Source organism: Pipistrellus hanaki (assembly GCF_964339955.1).
Source record: "Pipistrellus hanaki genome assembly, chromosome: X".
In the NCBI taxonomy this organism is placed as follows: Eukaryota; Metazoa; Chordata; class Mammalia; order Chiroptera; family Vespertilionidae; genus Pipistrellus; species Pipistrellus hanaki.
In genome coordinates this window covers 84,304-109,943 of record NC_140524.1, presented here as the reverse complement: position 1 = coordinate 109,943, position 25,640 = coordinate 84,304, and the positions used below count along the sequence as shown (strand labels likewise).

Here is a 25,640-nt window from a genome sequence, read left to right as displayed (position 1 = left end):
GGGCTGTGTCCATTAACGAAGGCAGGGTTGAATCATATTGGGTCGGCAAGTAAGTAATTGCGGATTTTTAAAAGAAAATCAAAGACAATTTTTTCATGGAACTAAATAACTTTATTCTGTAATGTATTGCCCATTTTGATCAATGACCTTTTGCCATCTTTCAGGCAGCATCATAATCCCACGTTCAAAAAACTTCTGGTTTTTATTAGCAAAAAACTGAATCAGGTACGATTTGACATCATCATCATTATTGAAATTTTTACCATTCAAGGAGTTTTGTAAAGATCGAAACAAAAAGTAATCAGATGGTGCAAGGTCAGGATTATATGGTGGATGTGGCAAAACATCCCAACCAAGCTCCATTAATTTTTGCCGAGTGACCAAAGATGTGTGTGGCCTTGCATTGTCATGATGGAATACAACACCTTTTCGATTTGTCAATTCGGGCCGCTTTTCTTCAACTGCATTGTTTAATTTCGTTAGTTGTTCAATGTAGACATCAGAATTGATCGTTCGGTTGGGTGGTAAGAGTTCAAAGTAGACAATTCCTTTGTAATCCCACCAAACTGATAACAAAATCTTCTTTTGATGAATATCAGCTTTTGATGTTGTTTGAGTTGGTTCACCTGGCCTGCTCCACGATCTTTTCCGCTTGATATTGTTGTAAACAACCCATTTTTCATCGCCAGTTATCAGTCGTTTTAAAAATGGATCATTTTCATTACGTTTCTTTAGCAAATCGCAGCTGCTAATGCGTTGCGTTAACTGTGATTCTTTCAGTTCGTGAGGAACCCATGTATCGAGTTTTTGAACATAGCCAAGTTGTTTTAAGTGATTTTCAATGCATGTATGTGATACATGAAGCTTCTCTGCAATCTCACGTGTTGTACTGTGACAGTCCGAATTGATTATTGCTTTGATTAGGGCGTCATCAACTTCAACTGGACCACCAGAGCGTTTTTCATCTTTGAGTGAAAAATCACCAGAACGAAATTTGGCAAACCAATTTTGACACTGCCGTTCTTTTAAGGCTTCGTCACCATAAACAGCACATAACTTTTTATGAGCTTGCGATGCGTTTTCCCTTTGCGGAAATAAAAAATCAAAATATGATGAAAATGTTCCTTTTGATTTTCCATTTTTCAACGAACGCCAAACGAAAACTACAAAACAGATCAAAAAACTTTTTTTACTGATTAACAGCTGAATAGCCAACTATCAAATAACAAAATGTGTTTTACATTTTACTACGTCTGCAAACCTAAAAATTCAACTGAAGCCATATATGTGTGAAACCCGCAATTACTTAGCTGCCGACCCAATATAAGGTGTTTACTAAGGCCTGCCAAACAAGAAGACAGGGGTCTTATAAGCATTCAAATCCTGTCTTACAGCAGTTGCAGGGGACAGGATTATAAAGGGAAAGGGGCTAAGGTGAGTCTGGGAATGGAGTGCAGCTATGTGCAGCTCTGGGGTTCTACAGACATCAGCTATTGTCCTTAGTCATCAAGCAATGAGGTAATGTTGATGAGATGATGTTGATGAAATGATGTTTTGACTCCTGGTGAGTCGGTGTGACCCTGCTTATCAGTTCTGCTTGAAGAACTCATAGCTGAGTCACCTCCTCAATTGTTTTGCACAGGCCTTCAAAAAGAAAATAAAGAAAAGCTTAACCCCCTATTCACATATAAGAAACTTAAATCCCTATTCACATAAGTATATGTGTTCTAAGATTCAAAATAATATGATTATTTTTAAGATTAATTCAGGTACTCTATCAGATTATAAATCCCCCTATCATTAATATGAAGCAGATCTCCCATATGGAGTTGGAGAATCCAGTAATTTTAGAGGAATTCCAGTTCAACTCTGAATATGGAAAGAAATGGGGACAGGGTGGAAGGGGAGGACTAGTAGAGTATTTAGCATTTCTAATATATTTAAAATGTATTTTAGAAACTAAACTTCTTTGAACTGTATACATAATAAAGTTTATTTTCCATTATGAAAGTAATACTAGAGGCCCTGATGCACAAAGATTCATGCAAGAATGGGCCTTTCCCAGCACTTTCCCTCGGGCTGGAACTGCCTTTCCGCTCTGGCCCAGAGCCACCTTTCTGCTCAGGCACTGAGCTGCCTTTCCACCTTCCCACACTGCCCAGAGGTCTGGAGTGGCTGGGGTGGTGCGAAATGCCATCTTTGTTGGGTTGATTTGCATACTCACTCCTGATTGACTGGTAGACATTGTGAAGGTATGGTCAATTAGCATGTTACTATTTTATTATGTGGATATCTTTATTTATTTATTTTTAATTTCTTTATTAAGGTATTACATATGTGTTCTTTTATATATATATTTTATTGATTTTTTACAGAGAGGAAGGGAGAAAGATAGAGAGCCAGAAACATCCATGAGAGAGAAACATCCATCAGCTGTCTCCTGCACACCCCTTACTGGGGATGTGCCCACAACCAATGTGCATGCCCTGACCGGAATCGAACCTAGGACCTTTCAGTCACAGACCGATGCTCTATCCACTGAGCCAAACTGGTTTTGGCTACATATATGTTCTTATTCCCCCATTATCCCTTACCCCCCCCATTTGTGCCCTTACCCCCCTGTTGTCTGTGTCCATTGAATCGGCTTATATGCATGCATATACAATAAGTCCTTTGGTTGATTTCTCCCCTTTACCACCAACCATCCCCTGCCTTCCCTCTGAGGTTTGACGGTCTGATCGATGCTTCTCTGTCTCTGGATCTGTTTTTGTTCATCAGTTTATGTTGTTCATTATATTCCACAAATGAATGAGATCATGTGATATTTATCGTTCTCTGCCTGGCTTATTTCACTTAGCATAATGCTCTCCAGCCCCATCCATGTTACTGCAAATGGTAAGAACTTCTTTTCTCTGAATCCTCGCCAGCACGTGTCATTTGTTGACTTGTTGATGATAGCCATTGTGACAGGTATGAGATGGTACAGCGTTGCTGTTTTGATTTGCTTCTCTTGGATGATTAGTGACTTTGAGCAGGTTTTCATATGTCACTTCCTTCTGTCTTCTTTCGAAAAGTATCTACTTAGGTCAGTTGCCCATTTTTTGATAGAGTTGTTTATCTTCTTTTTGTTAAGTTGTATGAGTTCTCTGTAAATGCTGGAGATTAAACCCATATCATTGATATCATTGGCAAATATGTTCTCCCATACAGTGGGCTTTCTTGTTGTTTTATTGATGGTTTCCTTTGTTTTGCAAAAGATTTTTATTTTGATCTAGTCCCATTTGTTTATTTTCTTTTTAGTTTCTATTGCCCTAAGAGCAGTATCAGTGAAGAAATTGCTGTGGCATATGTCTGAGATTTCTCTGCCTGTGGATTCCTCTAGTATTTTTATGGTTTCCTGTTGTATGTTTAAGTCCTTGATCCATTTTGAGTTTTTTTGTGTGTATGGTGTAAGTTGGTTGTCTGGTTTCTTTTTTTTTTCTTTTCTTTTTTTTTTTTTCATGTATCTGTCAAAATTTCCCAGCACCATTTATTGAAGAGACTGTCTTGACTTCATTGTATGTTCATGCCTCCTTTGTTAAATATTAATTGAGCATAATGGTTTGGGTCGATTTCTGGGTTCTCTATTTTCCATTCCATTGTTCTATATGTCTGATCTTGTGCCAATACCAGGCAGTTTTGAGAACAGTGACTTTGTAATACAACTTGATATTGAGATCTCACCTATTTTGTTCTTCTTTATCAGAATTTCTGAAGCTATTTGGGGTCTATTTTTTTCAAATTTAATAAATCTTTATTGCTCAGATTATTACAATTGTTTCTCCTTCCCCCCCCCCCCGCCACTAGCTCCCCTCCACCCGGTTCCCACCCCACCCTCTGCCCTTACCTCCCCCCCATTGTCCTCATCCATAGGTGTACGATTTTAATCCAGTCTCTTCCTGCACTCCCCACACCCCCCTTTCCCCTGATAATTATCAATCCACTCCCTTTCTTTGCCTCTAATTCTATTATGTTCACCAGTCTATTCTGTTCCTCAGATTTTGAATTCACTTGATTTTTAGATTCATTTGTTGATATATATGTATTTGTTGATTATAATTTTTATCTTTACTTTTTTTCTTCTTCCTCCTCTTCTTAAAGAATACCTTTCAGCATTTCATATAATACTGGTTTGGTGGTGATGAACTCCTTTAGCTTTTTCTTATCTGTGCAGCTCTTTATCTGCCCTTCAATTCTGAATGATAACTTTGCTGGATAGAGTAATCTTGGTTGTAGGTTCTCACTATTCATCACTTTGAATATTTCTTGCCATTCCCGTCTAGCCTGCATAATGTCTGTTGAGAAATCAGCTGATAATCATATGAGTGCTCCCTAATAGGTAACTAACTGTTTTTCTCTTGCTGCTTGTAAGATTCTCTCTTTGTCTTTTGCCCTTGGCATTTTAATTATGATGTGTCTTGGTGTGTTCCTCTTTTGATTCCTTTTGTTTGGGGTTCTGTGTGCTTCCTGGACTTGTAAGTCTATTTCTTTCACCAGGTGGGGGAAGTTTTCTGTCATTATTTCTTCAAATAGGTTTTCAGTATCTTGCTCTCTCTCTTCTTCTGGCACCCCCATAATTCTGATGTTGGTATGCTTGAAGTTGTCCCAGAGGCTCCTTACACTATCTTCAACTTTGTGGATTCTCTTCTCTTCTTGCTTCTCCAGAGGAGTGTCCTTTGCCTCTTTGTATTCCAAACCTTTGACTTGATTCTTGTGTTCCTCTAGTCTGCTGTTTGGTCTCTGTATAATATTTTTTTTTCAGTCAGTGTATGTTTAATTTCTAGTTGGTCCTTTTTCATATCCTCAAGGGTCTCATTAAATTTATTGGCCTTTTCTAGGAAATTCTTGAAAAACCTTATAACCGTGGTTTTGAACTCTATATCCAGTCTTTTGTTCTCCATTTCTTTTGTTTGAGATCTATTTCCTTGTCTTGGCATTTTGCTGCTTCCCTGAGTTGATAGGTTGGCTTTGTGTGTTTGGTGTCCTATATGGCCTGGTGGGTCAGCTTCCCCAGTTACCTGAGGTAGACACTCTTGGTGCTCCCCTTTGTGGACTGTGTGTACAGCTTTATTGTAGTTAAGTCTTGATTGTTGTTGGTATCACTGGGAGGAATTGACCTCCAGGCCAATTGGATGTATCAGCTGTGTCTACTCCAGGATACCTTCTGTATTAGACACAGTCTTATAGGATCAGACTTGCAAAATTGCAAAGCCTCTGTGCTCAACTTGGATGGGGTAAAGTTTCATGGCTGAGCCGACAGTCTTGGCTTCTTGTCAGCCCTGCCCTTTTGCGAGAGCCTCAGGCCTCTGCCTTCTGTGGCTCCCCTGAGTGAGTTTCTGCCTGACAGTCCAGAATCCCCTTGTAAGAGCATGGGTGCCCCAGGGGCTCACCTGGAATTGGGTTGGGTCTGTGTAGTCTGGAACTTCTGACTCCTTCCCCTATGGAGCCACTGTGGCAATCCGCAGTCAGACCTCTCTGTGCACACTTGCTCGAGTGTTGCGGCTCTGGCTCCCCTGGTCTCCCAGTCTGGTCAAACCTCTCTGCATGCACTTGCTCACTCACTGGGGCTCTGGCTCCCCTGGTCTACCAGTCTGGTCGGACTTCACTGCGCGCACTCACTGGCACGCTGTGGCTCCTGGCTCCCCCCGAGTCTCCCAGTCTCTGAGTCTCTGTGTGTCTTTCTCTACACTCCACCCGTATGAGCCTGGGTCCATGGAGTTTCAGCCAGGGTTGGGGTTCAGTGCAGTTGGAACTGGGGTTCAGTGTAGCCTGGGGCTTCCTTTCCCCTCCCACCAGCCAGGCACTCGGATTCCCTTCCTCTGTGCATGCACGTCTCCCTACCTCAGTGCTTTGCAGCTCCCAGTCCGATCCATGAGCCTCTCTCCTTCTTTCTAGTTGTAGATTTCCCACTCAGCCAGCTATCCTGTTGTTTTGGATTATGTCCGTTCTGTATTTTAGTTGTTGTTTTGAAATTGTTGTGCGAGGCGGCAGCTTAGGTGCTTACCTAGACCGCCATCTTGGTTTCTCCTCTGGGGCCTATTTTTATTCCAGATGAATTTTTGGAAAGTTCGTTCTAGGTCTGTGAAATATGCCCTTGGTATTTTAATGGATAGTGCATTGAAACTATAGATTGCTTTTGGTAGTATGGGCATTTTGATTATGTTGATTCTACCAATCCATGAATATGGTATGTTCTTTCATCTGTTTATGTCTTCCTTCATTTCTTTTTTCAGTGTCCTATAGTTTTCCACATATAGGTCTTTTATCTCCTTAGTTAAATTTATTCGTATATATCTTAATTTTTTGGTGCAATGGTAATTGGGATTGCTTTTTTATTTATTTTTTATTTTTTATTAAGGTATTATATGTGTACATATCTTACCATTGCCCCCCCCCACTCCCATACATGCCATCCCTCCCCAGAATTTTTTGTCCATTGGTTATGCTTATATGCATGCATACAAGTCCTTTGGGGATTGCTTTTTTAGTCTCTCTTTCTGTAAGTTCATTATTGGTGTATAGAAATGCCATAGATTTCTTGGCATTAATTTTGTATCCTGATACAATGCTTAATTAATTTATTAAGTCTAATAATTTTTTTATGGAGTCTTTAGGGTTTTCTATGTATAGTATCATGTCATCTGCAAATAAGGACAATTTTACTTCTTCTTTTCCAGTTTGGATGCCTTTTATTTCTTCTTCTTGTCTTATCACAATGGCTAATACTTCCAATTCTATGTTGAACAGTAGTGGTGAGAGTGGGCATCCCTGTCTTGTTCCTGTTCTTAGGGGAAATGGTTTTAGTTTTTGCCCATTGAGTATGATGTTGGCTGGGGGTTTATCATATATGGCTTTTATTATGTTGAGGTATGATCCTTCTATTCCCACCTTGCTGAAAGTTTTTATCAAGAAAGGGTGTTGGATTTTGTCAAATGCTTTTTCTGCATCAATCGGTATGAGCTATATGATTTTTATTTCTCAATTTGTTTATGTGATGTATCACGTTAATTGATTTGTGGATATTGTACCATTCTTGCATCCCTGCGATAAACATACTTGGGCAAGGTGTATGATCTTTCTGATGTTCTGCTGGAGCCGATTTGCTAGAATTTTGTTGAGGATTTTGGCATCTATGTTCATGAGGGATATTGGCCTGTAATTCTTTTTCATTGTGTTATCTTTATCTGGTTTTGGTATTAGGGTGATGCTGGCTCATAGAAGGAGCTTGGAAGTATTCCTTGCTCTTGAATTTTCTGAATAGTCTGAGTAGGATAGGTTTTAGTTCTTTCCTGAATGTTTGGCAACACTCCCCTGTAAAGCCATCTGGCCCTGGGCTTTTGTTTGCTGGAAGTTTTTTTTTTTTTTTTTATCACTGCTTCAATTTCTTCCATAGTTTTATTGCTTATTGAGATGTTTAGATTCTTCCTGATTGAGTTTTGGAAGGTTGTATTTTTCTAGGAATATGTCCATTTGGTCCAGGTTGTCCAGTTTGTTGGAATAGAGTTGTTCATAGTATTTTGTAACAATCCTTTGATTTTGGTGGGGTCTGTTGTTATTTCTCCTCTTTCATTTCTTATTTGTTTATTTGGGTCTTTTCTTTTTGCTTCTTGGTGAGCCTGACTATAGGTTCATCAATCTTATTTATCCTTTCAATGAATCAGCTCTTTGTTTTGTTGATCTTTTGTATTTTTTTTATTTATTTATTTATTTTTAGTCTCTATGTCATTTATCTGTGTTCTGATCTTTATGATTTCCTTCCTTCTGGTTACACTGGGCTTCTCTTGTTGCTCTCTCTTTGAGTTTGTAGGGTTAGTAATTTATTACCATTGTTTTTTGTTTTTTGCAGTAGGCTTGTAGAGCTATGAACTTCCCTCTCAAGACTGTTTTCACTGTGTCCCATAGATTTTGGATTGTTGTGTTTTCATTGTCGTTTGTTGCCATGATGTTTTTTGTTTCTTCTTTGATCTCTCTGGTAACCCAGTCATTTTATTTAATATATTTTATTGATTTTTTACAGAGAGCAAGGGAAAGAGATACAGAGTTAGAAATATCAATGAGAGAGTCATCGATCAGCTGCCTCTTGCACGGCCCCTACTGGGAATGTGCCTGCAACCAAGGTACATGCCTTTGACAAGAATCGAACCTGGGACCCTTCAGTCTGCAGGCTTACACTCTAGCCACTGAGCCAATTCGGTTTCGGCTCAGTCATTGTTTAATAGCATGCTATTTAGTCTCCTTATGTTTGATTTTTTTTTTTGAATTGTTTTTATTGTGGTTGATTTCCAGTTTTATGCCATTGTAATCTGAGAAGATGCTTGCTGAGATTTCTATCTTCTTGATTTTAAGGAGACTTTGCCTGTGACCCAATATATGGTCTATCTTTGAAAATGAACCATGTGCACTTAAGATGAATGTATATTCTGTGGCTTTGGGGTAAAATGTTCTGAAGATGTCAATTAATTCAATCTGGTCTAGTGAGTCATTTAGGATTGCTCTTTCTTTGCTGATGTTTTGTTTAGAGGATTTGTCCAATAGTGACAGTGGAGTATTAAAGTACCCTATTATGATTGTATTGCTGTCAATCTCTCCCTTTATATCCTCTATGATGTTTTTGGGGTTTTTTTTATGTATTTGGGTACTCCTGCATATATGTTTACCAGAGTTATTTCTTATTTTTGGATTGCTCCCTTTAGTATTATGAAGTGGCCTTCCTAATCTATTTTTATGTTCTTCACTTTGAGATAGATATCTTTTTTAAAATATTTTTATTTTCATTGTTTTCAGAGAGGAAGGAGAGGAAGAAAGAGCTAGAAACATCCATGCTGAGAGAGAATCATGGATCGGCTGCCTCCTGTATGCCCTCTACTGGGGTTTGAGCCTGCATGTGCCCATAACCCGAATTGAACCTGGTACCCTTCAGTCTGCAGGCTGATGCTCTATCCACTGAGCCAAACCAGCTAGAGTGAAAGTTATATATCTTTGTAGTAGAAAATTTAGAAGAGAAGAAAGAAGAAAAACAAATCCAATTATCATAGATTCTTTTCTATGCGTTGTTTATTTTGAATTTCATTGTTTTACATTGTTATAAATCACACAATTTATATAATTTTGTTATAGTACATTTTCACTTAATATTATAAGAAAGCTTTTTCCATGCTATTCTCTCTTTTTTTTTATAAACATTATTAATTTACTATTGACTTGGTGCATGAATTTCGTGCACATATAAAGGGAATTAATTAGAGGAGATATTTTAATATTGCTATTTGCCCTTTCTCTATAATAGAAGTGTCACAGATGAAAGAAAATTAGTAAAATGTATGTGAAAGTCTCCCTCCTGCCAGAGTCTGGGATGCACCACAAGAACCAGAGTCAAGTCCCTGCCCACCCACATGCACCTGGAAATTGCGCAAGACCCAAACTTGGTCGGCCCCACCCCCATTGGGATAAATCCATACCTGGCTGGCACCACCACTGTCAAACCCTGCCAGGAACCAGACGCAGCCTCAGGTCACCTGGTCTGGTGCCAGAGCAGGGGGAACAGTCTGAGGTCTCCCATCAAGCCCACCAGGCGGGGGGTGCAGCCTCAGTTCCCCTGGCTTGGTGCTGGGATTGGGGGTGTGGCCTGAGGTCCCCTGTCAGGCCCTGCTGGACAGGGGGTGCAGCCTGATGTCCCCCAGCCTGGCACTGGGACAGGGGGGGAGGGGCACGGCCTTAAGTTCCCCATCAAGCCCTGATGGGCGAGGGGGGGAGTGCGGCCTGAGGTCTCCTGTCAAGCTCTGCCAGACAGGTGCACAGTCTGAGGTCCCCCAGGATGGCACTGGGTGGGGTGGCACAGCCTGAGATCCCTTGTCAAGCCCCCGCAGGAAGAGGGCACAGCATCAGGTCCCCTGCCCCAGCCCAGTGCCACACAGCCTCAGGTCCCTGCTGATTGCTCCTTAAGGATCCTTATGGGAGCTCGGCCTCCACTATGAGCACAGCCATCTTGTGTTACAGAATCTCTGCTTCTGCTGTGGGTGCAGCCATCTTGACCTTTATGGTGTGATGGTCAATTTGCATATCATCTTTATTAGATAATAGTTACGTTTTGTTATGACCAATGAATGCACTATGGTTTTTTTTTTAACCATACATTGGCTAGTTGGTCATTTTATAGTATTTTGCTATTATAAATGACATTGTAAAGAAATCTTTGTGTATAAATTTTTTCCCTATGTTTAATATTATTTCCTTGGGATAGATTCCCAGAAGTGGAATGACTAGATCAGAAGGTTGGAACATAGGCTTTGCCTTCATGTTGCTAGCCTGCTTTCCTAAAGGGTTTACACAGGTTTTCATGTTCAGTTTTTGATATGGAATAATGAAAATTTTTAATTTTTTAAGTGTTTAATTTCTAAAAAATATATTTTATTGATTTTTTTACAGAGAGGGAGAGAGAGAGGGATAGAGAGTTAGAAACATTGATGAGAGAGAATCATTGATCAGCTGCCTCTTGCACACTCCCTACTGGTGATGTGCCCGCAACCAAGGTACATGCCCTTGACCAGAATTGAACCTGGGACCCTTCAGTCCGCAGGCCGACGCTCTATCCACTGAGCCAAACCAGTTTTGGTGAGTGTGCGTAATTAAAAAATATATATTTTTATTGATTTATGAGAGGAAAGGAGAGGGAGAGAGATAGAAACATCAATGATGAGAGAGAATCACTAATTGGCTGCCTCCTGCATGCCCTGCACTGGGAAATGTGCCCACAACCTGAGCATGAGCCCTAAGAGTGAATCAAATCATGACCACATGATTCAAAAATCATTGCTCAACACTGAGCCATGACGGGCAAAAATATATTCTTTTTTTTCTTTTTTTAAAAAAATATATTTTATTGATTTTGTACAGATAGGAAGGGAGAGAGATAGAGAGTTAGAAACATCGATGAGAGAGAGTCATCGATCAGCTGCCTCTTGCACACCCCCTACTGGGGATATGCCTGCAACCAAGGTACATGCCCTTGACCGGAATCGAACCCGGGACCCTTCAGTCTCCAAGCCAACGCTCTATCCATTGAGCCAAACCGGTTTCAGCCAAAAATATATTCTTTGATATATATTTTGTTATTGATTTCAGAGAGGGAGAGGGGAAAGAGAGATAGAAGCATCAATAATGAGGGAGAATCATTGATTGGCTGCCTCCTGAATGCCCTGTACTGGGGATCGAGACTGCAACCCAGGGATGTGCCCTTGACAAGAATTGAACCCAGGACCCTTCAGTCTGCAGACTGACTCTCTATCCACTAAGCCAAACCAGCCAGAGCTTGTACCTGTCTGAGTGGTCAGAAAGCAGGTGAAGAACCCTGGAGCAAAGCAGAACACATAAATGGGCTTCTCTAGTTGGGGTCGGGGGTGGTCTTTATCAAATGGCCATGGCCCAGCCTTCCTCACCTCCCCACTTTCCATTTCCACCCTCACTATCTCCCACCCAGAAATCATGTGGCACAGGGACCATTACTCATTTACTTATTCTGTACAGGAATTTGAATAACCTTATTATACTATAGAATGTCTTTGTCTGCTACAGCTGTAAGTCCCTCCCAGTATGTAAAGGTGTGACCATGATGATGCTGACTCAATAGTCAGCACCAGACTGGGAAGTCTAGAAAGAACTATCTCTAGATTTAAGATAACTGTTTTTGAAGTTTGAGGCCTGGTACCACTTCAAAGATTAAGGATCTACCACTTACTAAAATTCCATATTTAATTATTTTAAAAATGCTTCCATTCCAACTTCCAATTAGTTAAAATTTTATAATTAAATACATACTTTCTTATTGAGTCTGTGGTTTTTCAAGGGTAGTAAGTCTCATCAAGAAATTTTAGTTTAGCCCTACCCAGTTTGGCTCAGTGGATAAAGTGTCGGCCTGCAGACCAAAGAGTCCCAGTTTCTATTTAAGTCAAGGGCATGTACCTTGGTTGCAGGCTCCTCCCCAGTCTGGGCCCTGTTGAGGGTACGTGCAGGAGACAACTAATTGATATGTTTCTCTCATGTTGAGGTTTCTCTCTCTTTTCGTTCTCTTCCCCTCTCACTAAAAATCAATGAAAAATTATCCTTGGTTGAAAATTTAAAAAATAAAGAAATTTTACTTTACCTATGCCTTGGTGAGAGGTTCTTAATAAACATCTATCGATTTTGGCCCTCATTTCCTTATACCAACACAGTTTTGTATTTCTTTTGTCACTAAGAAATTTGATTTGATTCTGCATCCTCCACCCAAATTCACTTCAGAAGAGGGACTGAAAGGGAACCCTTGTACACTGCTGGTGGGAATGCAGACTGGTGCAGCCACTGTGGAAAACAGTGTGGAGTTTCCTCAAAAAATAAAAAATGGAACTCCCATTTGACCCAGTGATCCCACTTCTAGGAATATATCACAAGAAATCACAATCAACACTCAGAAAAAATATATGCACCCCTATATTTATAGCAGCACAATTTACAATAGGTAAGATTTTGAAACAGCCTAAGTGCCCATCAGCTGATAAGTGGTTAAAAAAGCTGTTATGCTAAGCTAAATAAGCCAGTTAGAAATAATTTTTAAAAAATAAAAAACTATTCAACCATTAAAAAAAAAGAAAGAAAGAAAGAAGAAAAGGGACTGATTTTCAGTTAAACTGGGTGTCTTTGATGGCTGAAGAAACCATGGGCTGTATCAGTCACATACCTTTTACTGTCTTCCCTGGCATGAGATTGGTGTACAGTGGCACCTCCTCAGAGTGAGGTTGACTTTCTTTCAATCCCGCACCCAGAATTTCAGTTGGCACATGTTGATTCTCAAACAGTCTGAAGCTCATGTTGATGGGTTCTGGCCAGAGCAGCCCACCCAGGTTCACTCTGAGAGGCCCCCTGTCCCTTCATGAATGACCATAGAAGCTTTTACTCCTGGCTCTGCGTTCTAATAGCCCCTCTCGCATGGACTGTGCCAAAGCAATGCTTTGAAATATCTGTCCGTATCATGTGGCTCTTCTTGCTGCAGTTTCTGTTCTTTTTTGTTGTAGGATCTGGAGATTCACCGCTAGAAGATCATGACGTGGGGTACTCACACCCTAGATATAAAGGTGAATGCTTTGCTTCTGTGCTAATAAGGACTGCTGTTGCCAGGATAACTTTCCTTTTTGCCCTGCAGAGCATATTATAATAAAGTGACCAGATAGTGTCATTAAGTTCTAATTATCTGTCCAGAATAAATATTTAAAATTAATATACATTTGTTCCCATTAAAAAAAATAAAGAAAACAAAAAGCTTTTGGAAATCTCTGAAGTGCTGACCTTCAGCACACCAGTGGTCGTTTTATTCTCCTAGGTTTCTTTACTGTCATTAATTCTGCAAAGCCAAGCTCTAGCTGATAAAAATGAAAATCAAGCTATGAGTTCTACCTGATTCATACATTGCAGCCAGAATTGTCCAGACCAAACCATCCAAGGTCCAATCTGGACCTAGAGCTGCTAATGTACTGAGATGAATGGGGACTGAGAAAACTTGATTTTCATAAGCTCATTTCCTTGTGCTTTTTCTGAGTCCAACTTTGCTCTTGAAATGGTGAGGAAAGTCTGTCGCCCCATGAAACTTTGATCAAGAACTCCATCTCTACACATTTTCAGCAATCCTTCCCCCAGAAAGTTTAAAAAGCCTAGTCAAGAACCTTCCTATTCAGGCTCAGGTAAGTATGCCCACAAATATTTATATTTGTGAGTCATTCTCTGAAGCTTAGGGAACTTTGGGGAAAGCGAAAGTAAGTTTAAATGATTTCTTTCTGAATCTGGTTCCTTTATGGTAGGGAAGAGAGATAGAAACATCAATGATGAGAGAGAATCACTGATCAACTACCTCCTGCATGCTTCCTACTGGGGGCCGAGCCCACAACTCCGGCATGTGCCCCTGACTGAAATCGAACTCAGGACCCTTCAGTCCTCAGGCGATGCTCAACCACCAAGCCACACCTGCTAGTCTTAAATATACGTCATGTACAATAGAAAAGACAACCAGAATGTGTGTGCTAACCATGGCAGGTATCCTGCCTCATTTTCCTTTACTCTAAATTTTTGTCCCTCTTAAACTCATGCCAAAGTCCAGAAGCTGGAGGATGAGAAGGTTTTCAACATTGGAGTGGAAAAAAAAAAAAAAAACAAGTGGAGAACTGGACACTCTTCCAGTTTGTATATCAATAGCATTTTGACCAAGACCCAGAATGCAAAAAAAAAAAAAAAAAAATTCCCTCAGCTGGAAGGGTTACAAGAGACTACCCAAAGTAATAAAAAGGAGTAACTTAGGTGGGCATGGGTGTAATATGGATAGCAGATCAGAGATAAAGAAGAAATAGTTTGAACCTTACAACTTTATTTTTTTAAGATATATTTTTGTTGATTTCAGAGATGAAGGGAAAGGGAGAGAGAGATAGAAACATCAATGATGAGACAGAATCAGTGATTGATTGCCTCCTGCATGTCCCTTTCCCCCCCGCCCCCCCCCACACACACACACACATACTGAGGATTGAGCCTGTAACACCGGCATGTGCCCTTGCCCAGAATTGAACCTGGGACCTTTCAGCCTACAGGCTGATGCTCTATCCACTGAGCCAAACTGGTTAGGGCTGAACCATATAATTTTAATGCATCATGGGGCTTTTAGAATAATTTAATCTGCCCTATCCAGTTTTGCTCAGTGGATAGGGTGTCAGACTGCAGACCAAAGGGTCCCAGGTGCAATTCCAGTCAAGGGCACGTACTTTGGTTGCAGGATCCTCCCTGGCCTGGCCCCAGTTGGGGCTCATGCAGGATACAATCAATTGATGAGTTTCTCTCACATCGATGTTTCTCTCTGTCTTTCCCTTTCTCTTTCACTCTTCCTAAAGATCAATGGAAAAATATCCTTCGGTGAGGATTAACCAAGAAAAAAAGAAAGGAAGGAAGGAAGGAAGGAAGGAAGGAAGGAAGGAAGGAAGGAAGGAAGGAAGGAAGGAAGGAAGGAAGGAACGGAGGGAGGGAGGGAGGGAGGGAGGGAGGGAGGGAGGGAGGGAGGGAGGGAGGGAAGGAAGGGGAGGGAGGGAGGAAGGAAGGAAGGAAGGAAGGAAGGAAGGAAGGAAGGAAGGAAGGAAGGGAAGGAAGGGAAGGAAGGGAAGGAAGGGAAGGAAGGGAAGGAAGGGAAGGAAGGGAGGAAGGAAGGAAGGAAGGAAGGAAGGAAGGAAGGAAGGAAGGAAGGAAGGAAGGAAGGAAGGAAGGAAGGAAGAGAAAGAAAGAAAGAGAAGAAAAAGAAAAGAATTTAATCATCTACTGTCTCTTATAGAGGAAGAATCATTTTAGTGATTCCTGGAATAGTCAAACATGGTCTGCTCTCCTTCCTGGCCACATGATGGCGCATGCACCCCACTGCCTGGCAGCTCAGGTGCTGAGGTGGAAAGAAGGCCTGACAAGTTGGAAGGAGCTGCTCATCAGTCCCCATTAATTGTACAGTACCCACTGTGAACTAGTCCTGCCCTAATAATTTTTAAAAATATATTTTTAAATATATATTTTTTATTTTAATGTGCCCTTGACAGGAAACTAACCCAGGACCTTTAGGTCTGCAGGTCAACGCTCTATCCACTAAACCAAACCAGCTAGGGCAAATTACATAAGTTTCAGGAGTGCAATTCTATAATACATCATCCATATATTGTACTTTGTGTTTGTCACCCCAAGTCACCATTTATCCCCCCTTTACCCTTTTCTACTTCCACACCCCTTTCCTCTGGGAATCATCCTACTCTTGTCTGTATCCATGAATTTTTTTGTTTAATCCCTTTACCTTTTTCACTCAACCACCCCAAAACCCCGCCCCTCTCACAGCTGTTACTCTCCTGCCAAGATGTATGGATGATTTGGGTTCACAATGTTATCAATTGCCTTGAAGAAAATTATGTGTCTCATTAAAGGAAATCTTGAAAAGAACAAGTGTTTCTTGAATGTTTACTATGTGGTAGGCACTGTGCTAGGCACTTAGTATGTATTATTTTTGGGGTCCTCAGAAGAGCCCTATGACATAGGCATAGGCATCCACTCAGAGAGATTAAGTAACATGTCCAAGATCACACAGCTAGTCATGGAGGAAGCTGGACCCATATTCATGTATGTCTGACACATACTCTTGTGATCCTAACTTCCCTATCCAGAGACATCTTAAAAAACATGAGGCACTATTTGGAAGTCCCAAATCTGGAATGCAAAATAAATAAATAAGTAAAATATAAAAATATCTGAAATGCAGTCAGTCAGAGATTTCTAGAACAAGAAAACACATTTTCTGAAGATGTCCTTTCCTATCTCTCCCCTCCTTTGTTTCTGTCACCTGTAGATGCCCCATGGTGCTCCCCTGTCAAGGTGAAGTATGGAGATGTGTACTGCAGGGCCCCTCAAGGAGGATACTACACAACAGCCTTGGGAACCCGGTGTGACATTCGCTGCCAGAAGGGCTATGAACTGCATGGCTCTTCCCCGCTGATCTGCCAGTCGAACAAACGATGGTCCCACAAGGTCATCTGTAAGCGTGAGTAACCCAGCCCCATGTTGGGTCCTCAGGGCCTATTGGGGTCAGATTCGTTTGCTCTTACAGGCCATTTGTTGAACGTTTTGTGGCAAGGAAAACTCAAGGTGTCATTCATGCTCCCAATCTTCTTGCAGGGAGCAGACTGAGGCTGACTTTGTCAGGTGCTACCTTGCATGGTTTCCACCCCTACTGTCCTGCCTCCCCCACCCCTCCCTGGTCTCCCCTGGGACCACTTTCTTACTAAATCCCTTACACACAAATTATTGTTTCAGTGTCTGCTTCTAAGGAACCTAACTTAAGAAAATGGCTTAGCTGTGATACCAACCCAAGCCAGTCTGATACAAAACTTCATGTCTCTTCTGTGTGACCTTCAATCACCCGTTGTTTCCATGCATTATTATCTATCATATATATATATATATATATATATATATATATATATATATATATATGTCTGTGTGTGTGTGCATATATATATCCAGCTTAACTATTTCATCATTTTTTATTTTCAATTACAGTTGACATACATTATTACATTAGTTTCAGGTGTACACCCCAATTATTAGACATTACATAACTAAGTGATTATCCTAATAAACCTCATACCTATCTGACTCCATAAATTGTTATTAGAATGTTGTTGATACCAATGGACACAGACAGTAGGAGGGTGAGGGCCTGTGCTGGGAGTTGGTAGCGGGCATGGAGAAGCCAATGGGGGGGGGGGGGGGGATATGAGACTTTCAGCAATAAAGAATTTAATAAGAAAGAAAGGAAAAATATTCTGCATTCACAAACACCTTTCTGTCCTATTCAGGTCTCAGCAGTCTTTGCCTGTAGAACACATTAACATGTTTTTAAAAAAGAATGCTATTGATTATATTTCCTTATCTGAAATTTTCATCCCAAGATTATATGAAATGTTAAAGGATCTTCTTTAAAAAGAAGAAGAAGAAGAAAGATAGTAATGTGAACTATAAAATGGCAATAAATTCATATCTATCAACAATTAAAACTAAAAAACAAAATAAACAAATAAAAAGAACAGAAATAAGCTCATATATGCAGAGAACATTTTTCCATGGTTTCCAAATGGGGGGAGTGGTTGGAGTGGTGGGTGAAAAAGGTGAAGGGATTAATAAGTACAAATTGGTTGTCCATTGTATTTATTTTATTATTTTTTAAATATATTTTTACTGATTTCAGATAGGAAGGAAGAGGAAGAGATAGATACATCCATGGAGAGAGAGAATCATGGATCAGCTGCCTCCTGCATGCCCCTGACTGGAGATTGAGCCCACAACCTGGGCATGTGCTCTGACCAGGAATCAAACCGTGACCTCCTGGTTCATAGGACTAGGCTTAACCACTGAGCCAAACCAGCTAGTTTAGTTGTCCATTGTATTTAAATTAACTCTTCACCCTATGCTCTCATGGTTTCTGAACTGAAATTCTATGGACAAAGACAAGGGAATGCTGAATGTCTGTTTTGTTGTGTTTCAGAGAAGCGATGTCCTACACTTGCCATGCCAGTAAATGGAGGGTTCAAGTGCGTAGATGGTGCCTACTTTAACTCTAGGTGTGAGTACTATTGTTCACCAGGATACACATTGAAAGGGGAGCGGACAGTCACGTGTATGGACAACAAGGCCTGGAGTGGTCAACCAGCCTCTTGTGTAGGTAAGAAACTACCACAGTCCTCAGGAGGCACAACCTATGTCCACCATCTAGAAATTCATTCAAAGACCTAAGCTCATTTTGACTATGGAGGATTGACCTGGGAGGGGGATATTGTTACCGGGAAACCCCTGGTTGGACTCGGGCTGCTTGTCACTGTATCCAATAATGAAGGCAAGGTAGAATTATATAAAGTGTTTATTAAGTATGCCAGCCAACCAAGAAAACAGGGTGTTTACAAGCATCAAATCCTGCCTTACCTTATGGCAAGATGAAGGGAACAGGGCTATAAAGGGGAGTGGGCTGGGGAATGGAGGCTGGCAAATGGTCAGCTATTGTCAGGAGATGAGATGATGTTGATGAGATGATATTTTGACTCCTCGAGGGTTGACCTGACCCTGCTTATCGGTTCTGCTTACTGGATTCACAACTGAGTCATCTCCTCCATCACTCCACACAGGCCTTGAAAAGGAAACTTAAGAAAAACTTAACCTCCTATTCACATATAAGAAGCTTAAATCCCTATTCACATAAGTATATGTGTTCTAAGATTTTTAATAATTTGATTAGCCAGGCTGGCGTGGCTTGGTGGTTGAGCATCCACCTGTGAGCCAGGAGGTCATGGTTTGATTCCCAGTCAGGGCATATGCCCGAATTTCGGGCTCAATCTCTCAGTGAATGCAGTGTTGGCCTGCAGGCTGATGGGTCCCAGGTTAGATTCTGGTCAAGGACACATGGCCAGGTTATAGGCTTGATCCTCAATATGTGGCATGCAGGAAGCAGCCAATCCATGATTCTCTCTTGTTATGGGTATTCTATCTCTCTCCCTTTCCCTTCCTCTCTGAAATCAATAAAGACATATTTAAAAATAAAATAAAATAATATTAATTTTAAGGTTAACTCAGGTGCTCTATCTATCAGATTATAGGTCTCCCTATTATTAGGATGGGATGTGTAGGTTGCCATGCTCACTCCTCTACTCCACACAGGTATTCTTACAGTTCTTGCTAACTCTGGTGTTCTCTGATATCTAGGGATGTCCCACTGCTGCCTACATAGTGGTTGGTGAGCCCCTCTCACTCTTTTACACTTGTCCCAAATTCTGGACAGTCAATAGTCACCTTGGTAAGAAAAAAAGAGAATATGTGTGCAGAGGTTGGAGGGAAATACTAAGTCAGCAGCAGGCAGATATACACAGAAGCATTTGACTTATTAGCATAATTTAAAAATCCTTGATTATGTCTTAAAATCCCAGACCACATAAAAACTCCAAATGTGAAGAAATGCTTTCCAGTTTATAAATGAGGAGAATGATAATAATAACAATCCTTCCTCAAGTGGGTAGTTGTGATAATCCGATGAAACAATGCAGAGATAGAAAGTTAGCATGAGGTGGGCATGGATGAGGGTCTAGTCAACATTCACCATTATTTTTAGTAATTTATTTCTTCTTATTTCTCTGTTTGAAAATCCCTGCTTCAGAAAAACTAGGTCATTTCTGAGGGATCATTGTTAGCTATCCATAAACTGGCTTTGTGAAACTCTGAGACTCATGACCCAGATTACCTAATTTAGAGCTCATAGTGTAATTATATCTCAATGATACAGAAAACAACATAGCATATCATCCAGATGTTTAGTATACATGACACAGAGACTAAGAGAATCTCTTCATTCTAACAATGTTGCTCCAACAAAAGGTATTAGGGCAATGTAATTATACATTGAAATCTATCTCCTCCCCTTCTGCTTTAAATTTTTTCTATTTAGCCATAGCTAGTTTGGCTCAGTGGATAGAGTGTTGGCCTGGGGACTGAAGGGTCCTATTCAATTCCAGTCAAGGCTATGTGCCTGGGTTGTGCATTTAATCCTTAGTGGGCAGGGGAGGGGGGTATGTAGGAGGCAGCCATGATTCACTCTCATTATTGATGTTTCTATCTTTCTCTCCCTTCCTCTCTGAAATATATATATATATATATATATATATATATATATATATATATATATATTTCTATAAAATATTGAATTTATTAGGGCAACATTAGTTAATAAAATTATATGGGTTTCAGGGGTACAATTCTATAATACCTTATCTGTATATTGTATTGTGTGTTCACCACTCCAATTCAGGTCTCCTTCCATCACCATTTATCTCCCCTTTATCCTCTTCTGCCTCCCTCCACCCCTTTTCCCTCTATCAATCACCATACTGTTATATGAGTTTATGAATTTTTTGGGGGGTGTTGCTTAATCCCTTCACCTTTTACACCCAACTCTGCAACCCCTCTCCCTTCTGACAGCTGTCAGTTTGTTTTCTGTATCTATGGGTCTGTTTCTATTTTTAGTTTATTTTGTTCAGTAGATTCCACATGTAAGTGACACCATGGTATTTGTCTTTCTCTGACTGGCTTATTTCACTTAGCATAATATACTCAAGGTCCCTCTAAACTGCCACAAAAGGTAAGATTTCCTTCTTTTTTATGCCCAAGTATTCCATTGTGTAAATGTACCACAGTTGTTGTTGTTTTTTTATCCACTCATCTACTGATGGACACTTGGGCTTTACATTCTTAAATATGCTTGCTTTCTATTATGAAATTGCTGGTTATATTTGACCAGAAAGGGGCAGATATTGTATACTTGTCTTTCTGATAGACCCTGAGCTGTTCCAGGGCTTGTTCTAGGGGTAATCACTCATACTTAGGTTACAATTCACACTGTCACTATGTATATGCATGGGTTTAAATAAGTAACTTAATCTCTGTGCCACAGCTTATATATCTGTAAAATGAGAACATTGTGTGGCTTCTGTAATCCTCCATAGCATTTTCTTTTACTTCTCCTGAGGCAGTGCTATTTCTACCTCATGTCATACTCTATGTGTGCTGACGTAATCCCCTTAATGGACTGTAAACTCTTTGAGAATCACATGATTCTCTTGCCTTTGTGGACTTCAACCCTAGGAGTTGGAATGATATTTGTGGTGTTGAATTCCATTGAACTGAGTGATAATTAAGGTACCTTTCTGTAATGTTTTATGATGCTGTTTTTAAAGTAGGAGAGACTCACTATGGCTGAATGCCTTCTACCTTTTTCTGGGTTACTGCTATATTGCCAAGTCAGTAGGAAGAATTTAGAAACATGGGGAAAAAGAAGCTATAGCCAATAAATTATGCCAAACAACACCTAGCAAGGCCAGTTGAATGCAGGGTTAGCCATGCACATGTGAGTACCCAAACCATATTAAATCTCAGCAAGAGATAAGGAGCAAGATGAAGAAAGAGAAATACATAGGGAAGTGAACAAGCCCTTCAAAGATGAGAAGTGCTGCCCAAGCCAGTTTGGCTCAGTGGATAGAGCTTTGGCCTGTGGACTGAAGGGTCCCAGATTTTATTCCAGTCAAAGGCACATGCCCAGGTTGCTGGCTCAATCCTCAGTGTGGGGTGTTCAGGAGGCAGCTGATCCATGATTCTCTCTCACCATGGATGTGTATATATCTCTCTCCCTCTCCCTTACTCTCTGAAATAAATAAAAATGTATTTAAAAGAACAACAAAAACATAAATGAGGAGTGCCTAGAGCTTTGAGCATGTCAAATGCTGGGTGTCAAACCCCAAGTGGATGAGATAGTTTCTTGATGATAGTGAGAATACTCTGGTATGTTTTCAGATATGGAACCTCCGAGAATCAAGTGCCCAAGTGTGAAGGAACGTATGGCTGAACCCAATAAGTTGACAGTCCGGGTGTCCTGGGATACACCTGAAGGAAGAGACACAGCAGATGGCATTCTAACCGAGTGAGTGAAACTTGTCAGATGGAATGATGTTACCTCTTTTATATATAAACTAGAGTCCCGATGTACAAAGATTCATGCAAGAATGTGCCTTCCTTTCCCTGGCTGCTGGCAGCGCCTTCCCTTGGGCTGGAGCCGCCTTTCCGCCTTCCCATGCTGCCCAGAGACCTGTAGCACCTGAGGCAGTACGGAATGCCTGCATTGTCGCCATGGTGATGATGCAAGTGTCCTACCCCCGGTGCCTGTGTATGCAAATTAACCTGCCATCTTTGTTGTGTTAATTTGCATGCTCACTCCTAATTGGCTGGTGTGAGGCATCGCAAAGGTACAGTCAATTTGCATCTTTCTCTTTCATTAGTGTACATAAATATATTTTTATTGATTTTAGAGAGGAAGAGAGGGGAAGAGAGATACAGACACATCCATGATGAGAATCATAACTTAGCTGCCTCCTGCACACCCCCTACTGTCAATAGAGCCAACAACCCCGGCATGTGCCTTTCACGGAAACTGAACCTGGGACCCTTCAGTCTACAGGCCAACACTCTATCCACTGAGCCAAACCAGCTAGGGCAAAAAATTTTATTTTTAATTTATTTTTTAAACTTGTGTCCACATTAAACAGTTACAGAAGAGTCTTCTTTAAAAAGGCATAAGGGTCTCCTGCCTTCTTTCCCACCTCAACCACATTCTTCAGGCCAATTGCACTTATACTTTAACATACATCTAAAATGCTTCAAAAAATACATTTCTTTTAAAAAGTATATTTCTATTTATTTCAGAGAAGAAAAGAGGGGGTAGAAATATAGAAACATCAATAATGAGAGAGAATCATTGACTGGCTGCCTCCTGTGTCCCCTGCACTGGGATGGAGGCCACAACCCAGGCGTGTGCCCTTGAGTGGGAATTGAACCCTGACCTCCTGGTTCATAGGTCAATGCTCAAGGCTGAGCTACTCTGGCTGGGCCCTCACGCCTTATGCACAGTATGGTTATACAGGGAGGATTCTTGTGTCAAGCTCTGTAATAAGTGCTTCCTGTGAGATCCCTGATTTATTTCTCACAACTGTTATTTGTGCATCACAAAAGAGATATATCTCCAAGAGGTTAGCAGCCACTTCTATTTGAAGTACAATTGCTCCCAGGTTTATTTGCAATTCAGTCATGCTTCCTGGGGATCTTAAAGCATCTAAGGCCCAAAGTGACATGTTTCTCATGGTAAGATTTCTGGAACTTTCCCAAGGCCCCTCTCTTCATACCTTGTAAACAGCCATCTTAGACAAGGTTCTAAGGTATAAGGTTCTCCCCAGTGGTAACAATGATACTTTCATGTGTCCATTATTTGGAAATATTTTCATCATTATTAAGAACTGTAGGAGGAGAATCCAAGATGGCTGCTCAGGTAGACACCTAACCGCAGCAGCACACAACAATTTCAATGGAATACAACTAAAATGTAGAGTGGACATGGCCCAGAGCTACAGGTAGTCGACTGACTGAAAATTCTACAACAAGAAGGAAAGAGAAAACCAGTAGGAAAATCCGAGGAGCTGAAAAAAAGCCTAAGGTACGGAGACATGCTGCGCGCTCGCAGCGCCAAGAGGTCGCAGCCGGAGAGGAGAAGAGGGCTGGGTGCTGCCGGCGTTTTCTAGCAGGAAGGAAATAAACCCCCCAGCCTGGGCTGAACCCCTGAACCGGCAGCGCTGAGACCCAAGTTATGGGCCAGACCCTGGGGACCCAGGCTCCGGCAGGGGGAGACGGGGCTGTGCGGCGGAATCCCAGGCGAGCAGCGAAAATCAGGGCCCCTGGAGTCGCGTGCACATTGCTCGCAGAGGACTGAATGTTGACTCTGATGCTGGATTACCCTAGCTGGAAGGAACAGGGCCTCCGGCGGCGCTGAGCCTCAGTCCGGACTGCTCTGAACCCCAGTTCTGGGCCAGTCCCTGGGGACCCAGGCTCAAGTAGAGGGAGACAGGGCTGTGAGGTCGAGTCCTGGGAGAGCGGCGAAAGGCCGAGCCCCAGAGTCGCGCACATTGCTTGCAAGGGAAGGAATGTTGACTCTGATGCGGGATTGCCCTGGAGGGAAGGAAACGGGAGCCCCGGCTGTGTTGGGCCCCAGTTTCGACTGCTCTGAACCCCAGTCCTGGACCAGACCCTGGGGACCCAGGCTCGAGCAGGGGGAGACGGGGCTGTGAGGCGGAATCCCAGGGGAGTGGCGAAAAGCAGAGCCCCCAGAGTCGTGCGCACTGCACGCAGAGGACAGTCTGTTGACTCTGATCCTAGACTCCCCTAGCGGGAAAGAGAAAAAAAAGCTCCAGACTGGAGGTATGTGACAGGGAGCAAGAGCCCCTGCCGGACACCAGCCAACCGGGCGCCGGCAGGGAGCCGGGCGACAGGGCCCCCAGGGGGGGCGGTGCCCCTGAGCCTTCGACCTCTGAGCTCGGGCAACGGAGCCAAGGCCTTAGGCTGCTTCCTGGACGGCGCCAACCCCGGCAACAGGCTGGAGCAGTGCGGGAGCCTGCAGAGAACAAAGGGGTGCCACAAGCCAACATGCTGAGCTCCCAGGACAAGGAGGAAGAAACCAAAGAAGTTCTCAATGTGAAGAAATCAAGTGAGAGCAAAAGATAGTAAAATTACTTAAGAAAGAATACAAAGAAGATCTTGAAAAATCAAAGACTAAGTCAGAACTCAACTCACCAGCCAACATTGCAACATATATGTGTTTAAAAAAAAAAAAAAGGACAGAATGTTGGAACAGCGGCGGCCAGGCCGAGAGTGCCCAGGCACAAGGCAGTGGCAACTGGGCCCGGAGCAGCAACGGCCAGGCCCCAGAGCATCAGCAGCCAAAACCAGAGCAACAACAGCCAGCACTGGAGCAGCCAGACCTGGGGCAATGGAAGCCAGGCCTGAGGCGGAGGCAGCCAAGCCCAGGGTGGCCAGTCCAGGAACACCCAGACCCGGAGTGGCCGGGCCCGGAGAAGCCGGGCCCAGAGCAGCCGGGTTGGGAGCAGCCAGGCCCAGAACAGCAGTAGCCAAGCCTGGAGCATCCAGGCTGGGAGCGGCCAGATTCGGAGCGGCCGGGCCCGGGGAAGCCGGGCCCAGAGCAGCCGGGTCTGGTGCGGCCAGGCCCGGAGCAGCAGCTGCCAGGCTGGGAGCGGCCATGCCCAAAATAGCGGCTGCCAGGCTGGGAGCGGCCAGGCCCGGAACAGCTGGGTCGGGTGCAGCCAGGCCCGGAGCAGCAGCTGCCAGGCTGGGAGCGGCCAGGCCCAGAGCAGCCGGGTCTGGTGCGGCCAGGCCTGAAGCAGCGGTTGCCAGGCTGGGAGCGGCCAGGCCCGGAGCAGCGGCTGCCAGGCTGGGAGCGGCCATGCCAGGAGCAGCCGGGTCGGGTGCAGCCAGGCCTGTAGCAGCAGCTGCCAAGCTGGGAGCGGCCAGGCCCGGAGCAGCGGCTCCCAGGCTGGGAGCGGCCAGGCCTGGAGCAGCCGGGTCGGGTGAGGCCAGGCCCGGAGCAGCAGCAGCCAAGTCCAGAGCAACTAGGTCGGGAGTGGCAGTGACCAGACCCG

General features: G+C 42.6%; 1 protein-coding gene across 4 annotated transcripts in view; it reads left to right on the top strand.

The window, feature by feature from the left end:
- SRPX (sushi repeat containing protein X-linked) overlaps nt 1-25,640 on the top strand; it is a gene marked incomplete at its 3' end in the record, with an annotated part of 76,283 nt that overhangs the window by 32,995 nt on the left and 17,648 nt on the right. For 2 of the 4 annotated variants that reach the window (XM_084870685.1, XM_084870684.1), the window contains exons 2-5: nt 13,086-13,145; nt 16,421-16,612; nt 18,116-18,292; nt 21,958-22,084. In XM_084870685.1, the coding sequence (XP_084726811.1) occupies nt 13,086-13,145; nt 16,421-16,612; nt 18,116-18,292; nt 21,958-22,084 (556 nt within the window). The remainder of the gene's footprint in view (nt 1-13,085; nt 13,146-16,420; nt 16,613-18,115; nt 18,293-21,957; nt 22,085-25,640) is intronic. The other 2 variants (XM_084870682.1, XM_084870683.1) reach the window with 2 other exon arrangements.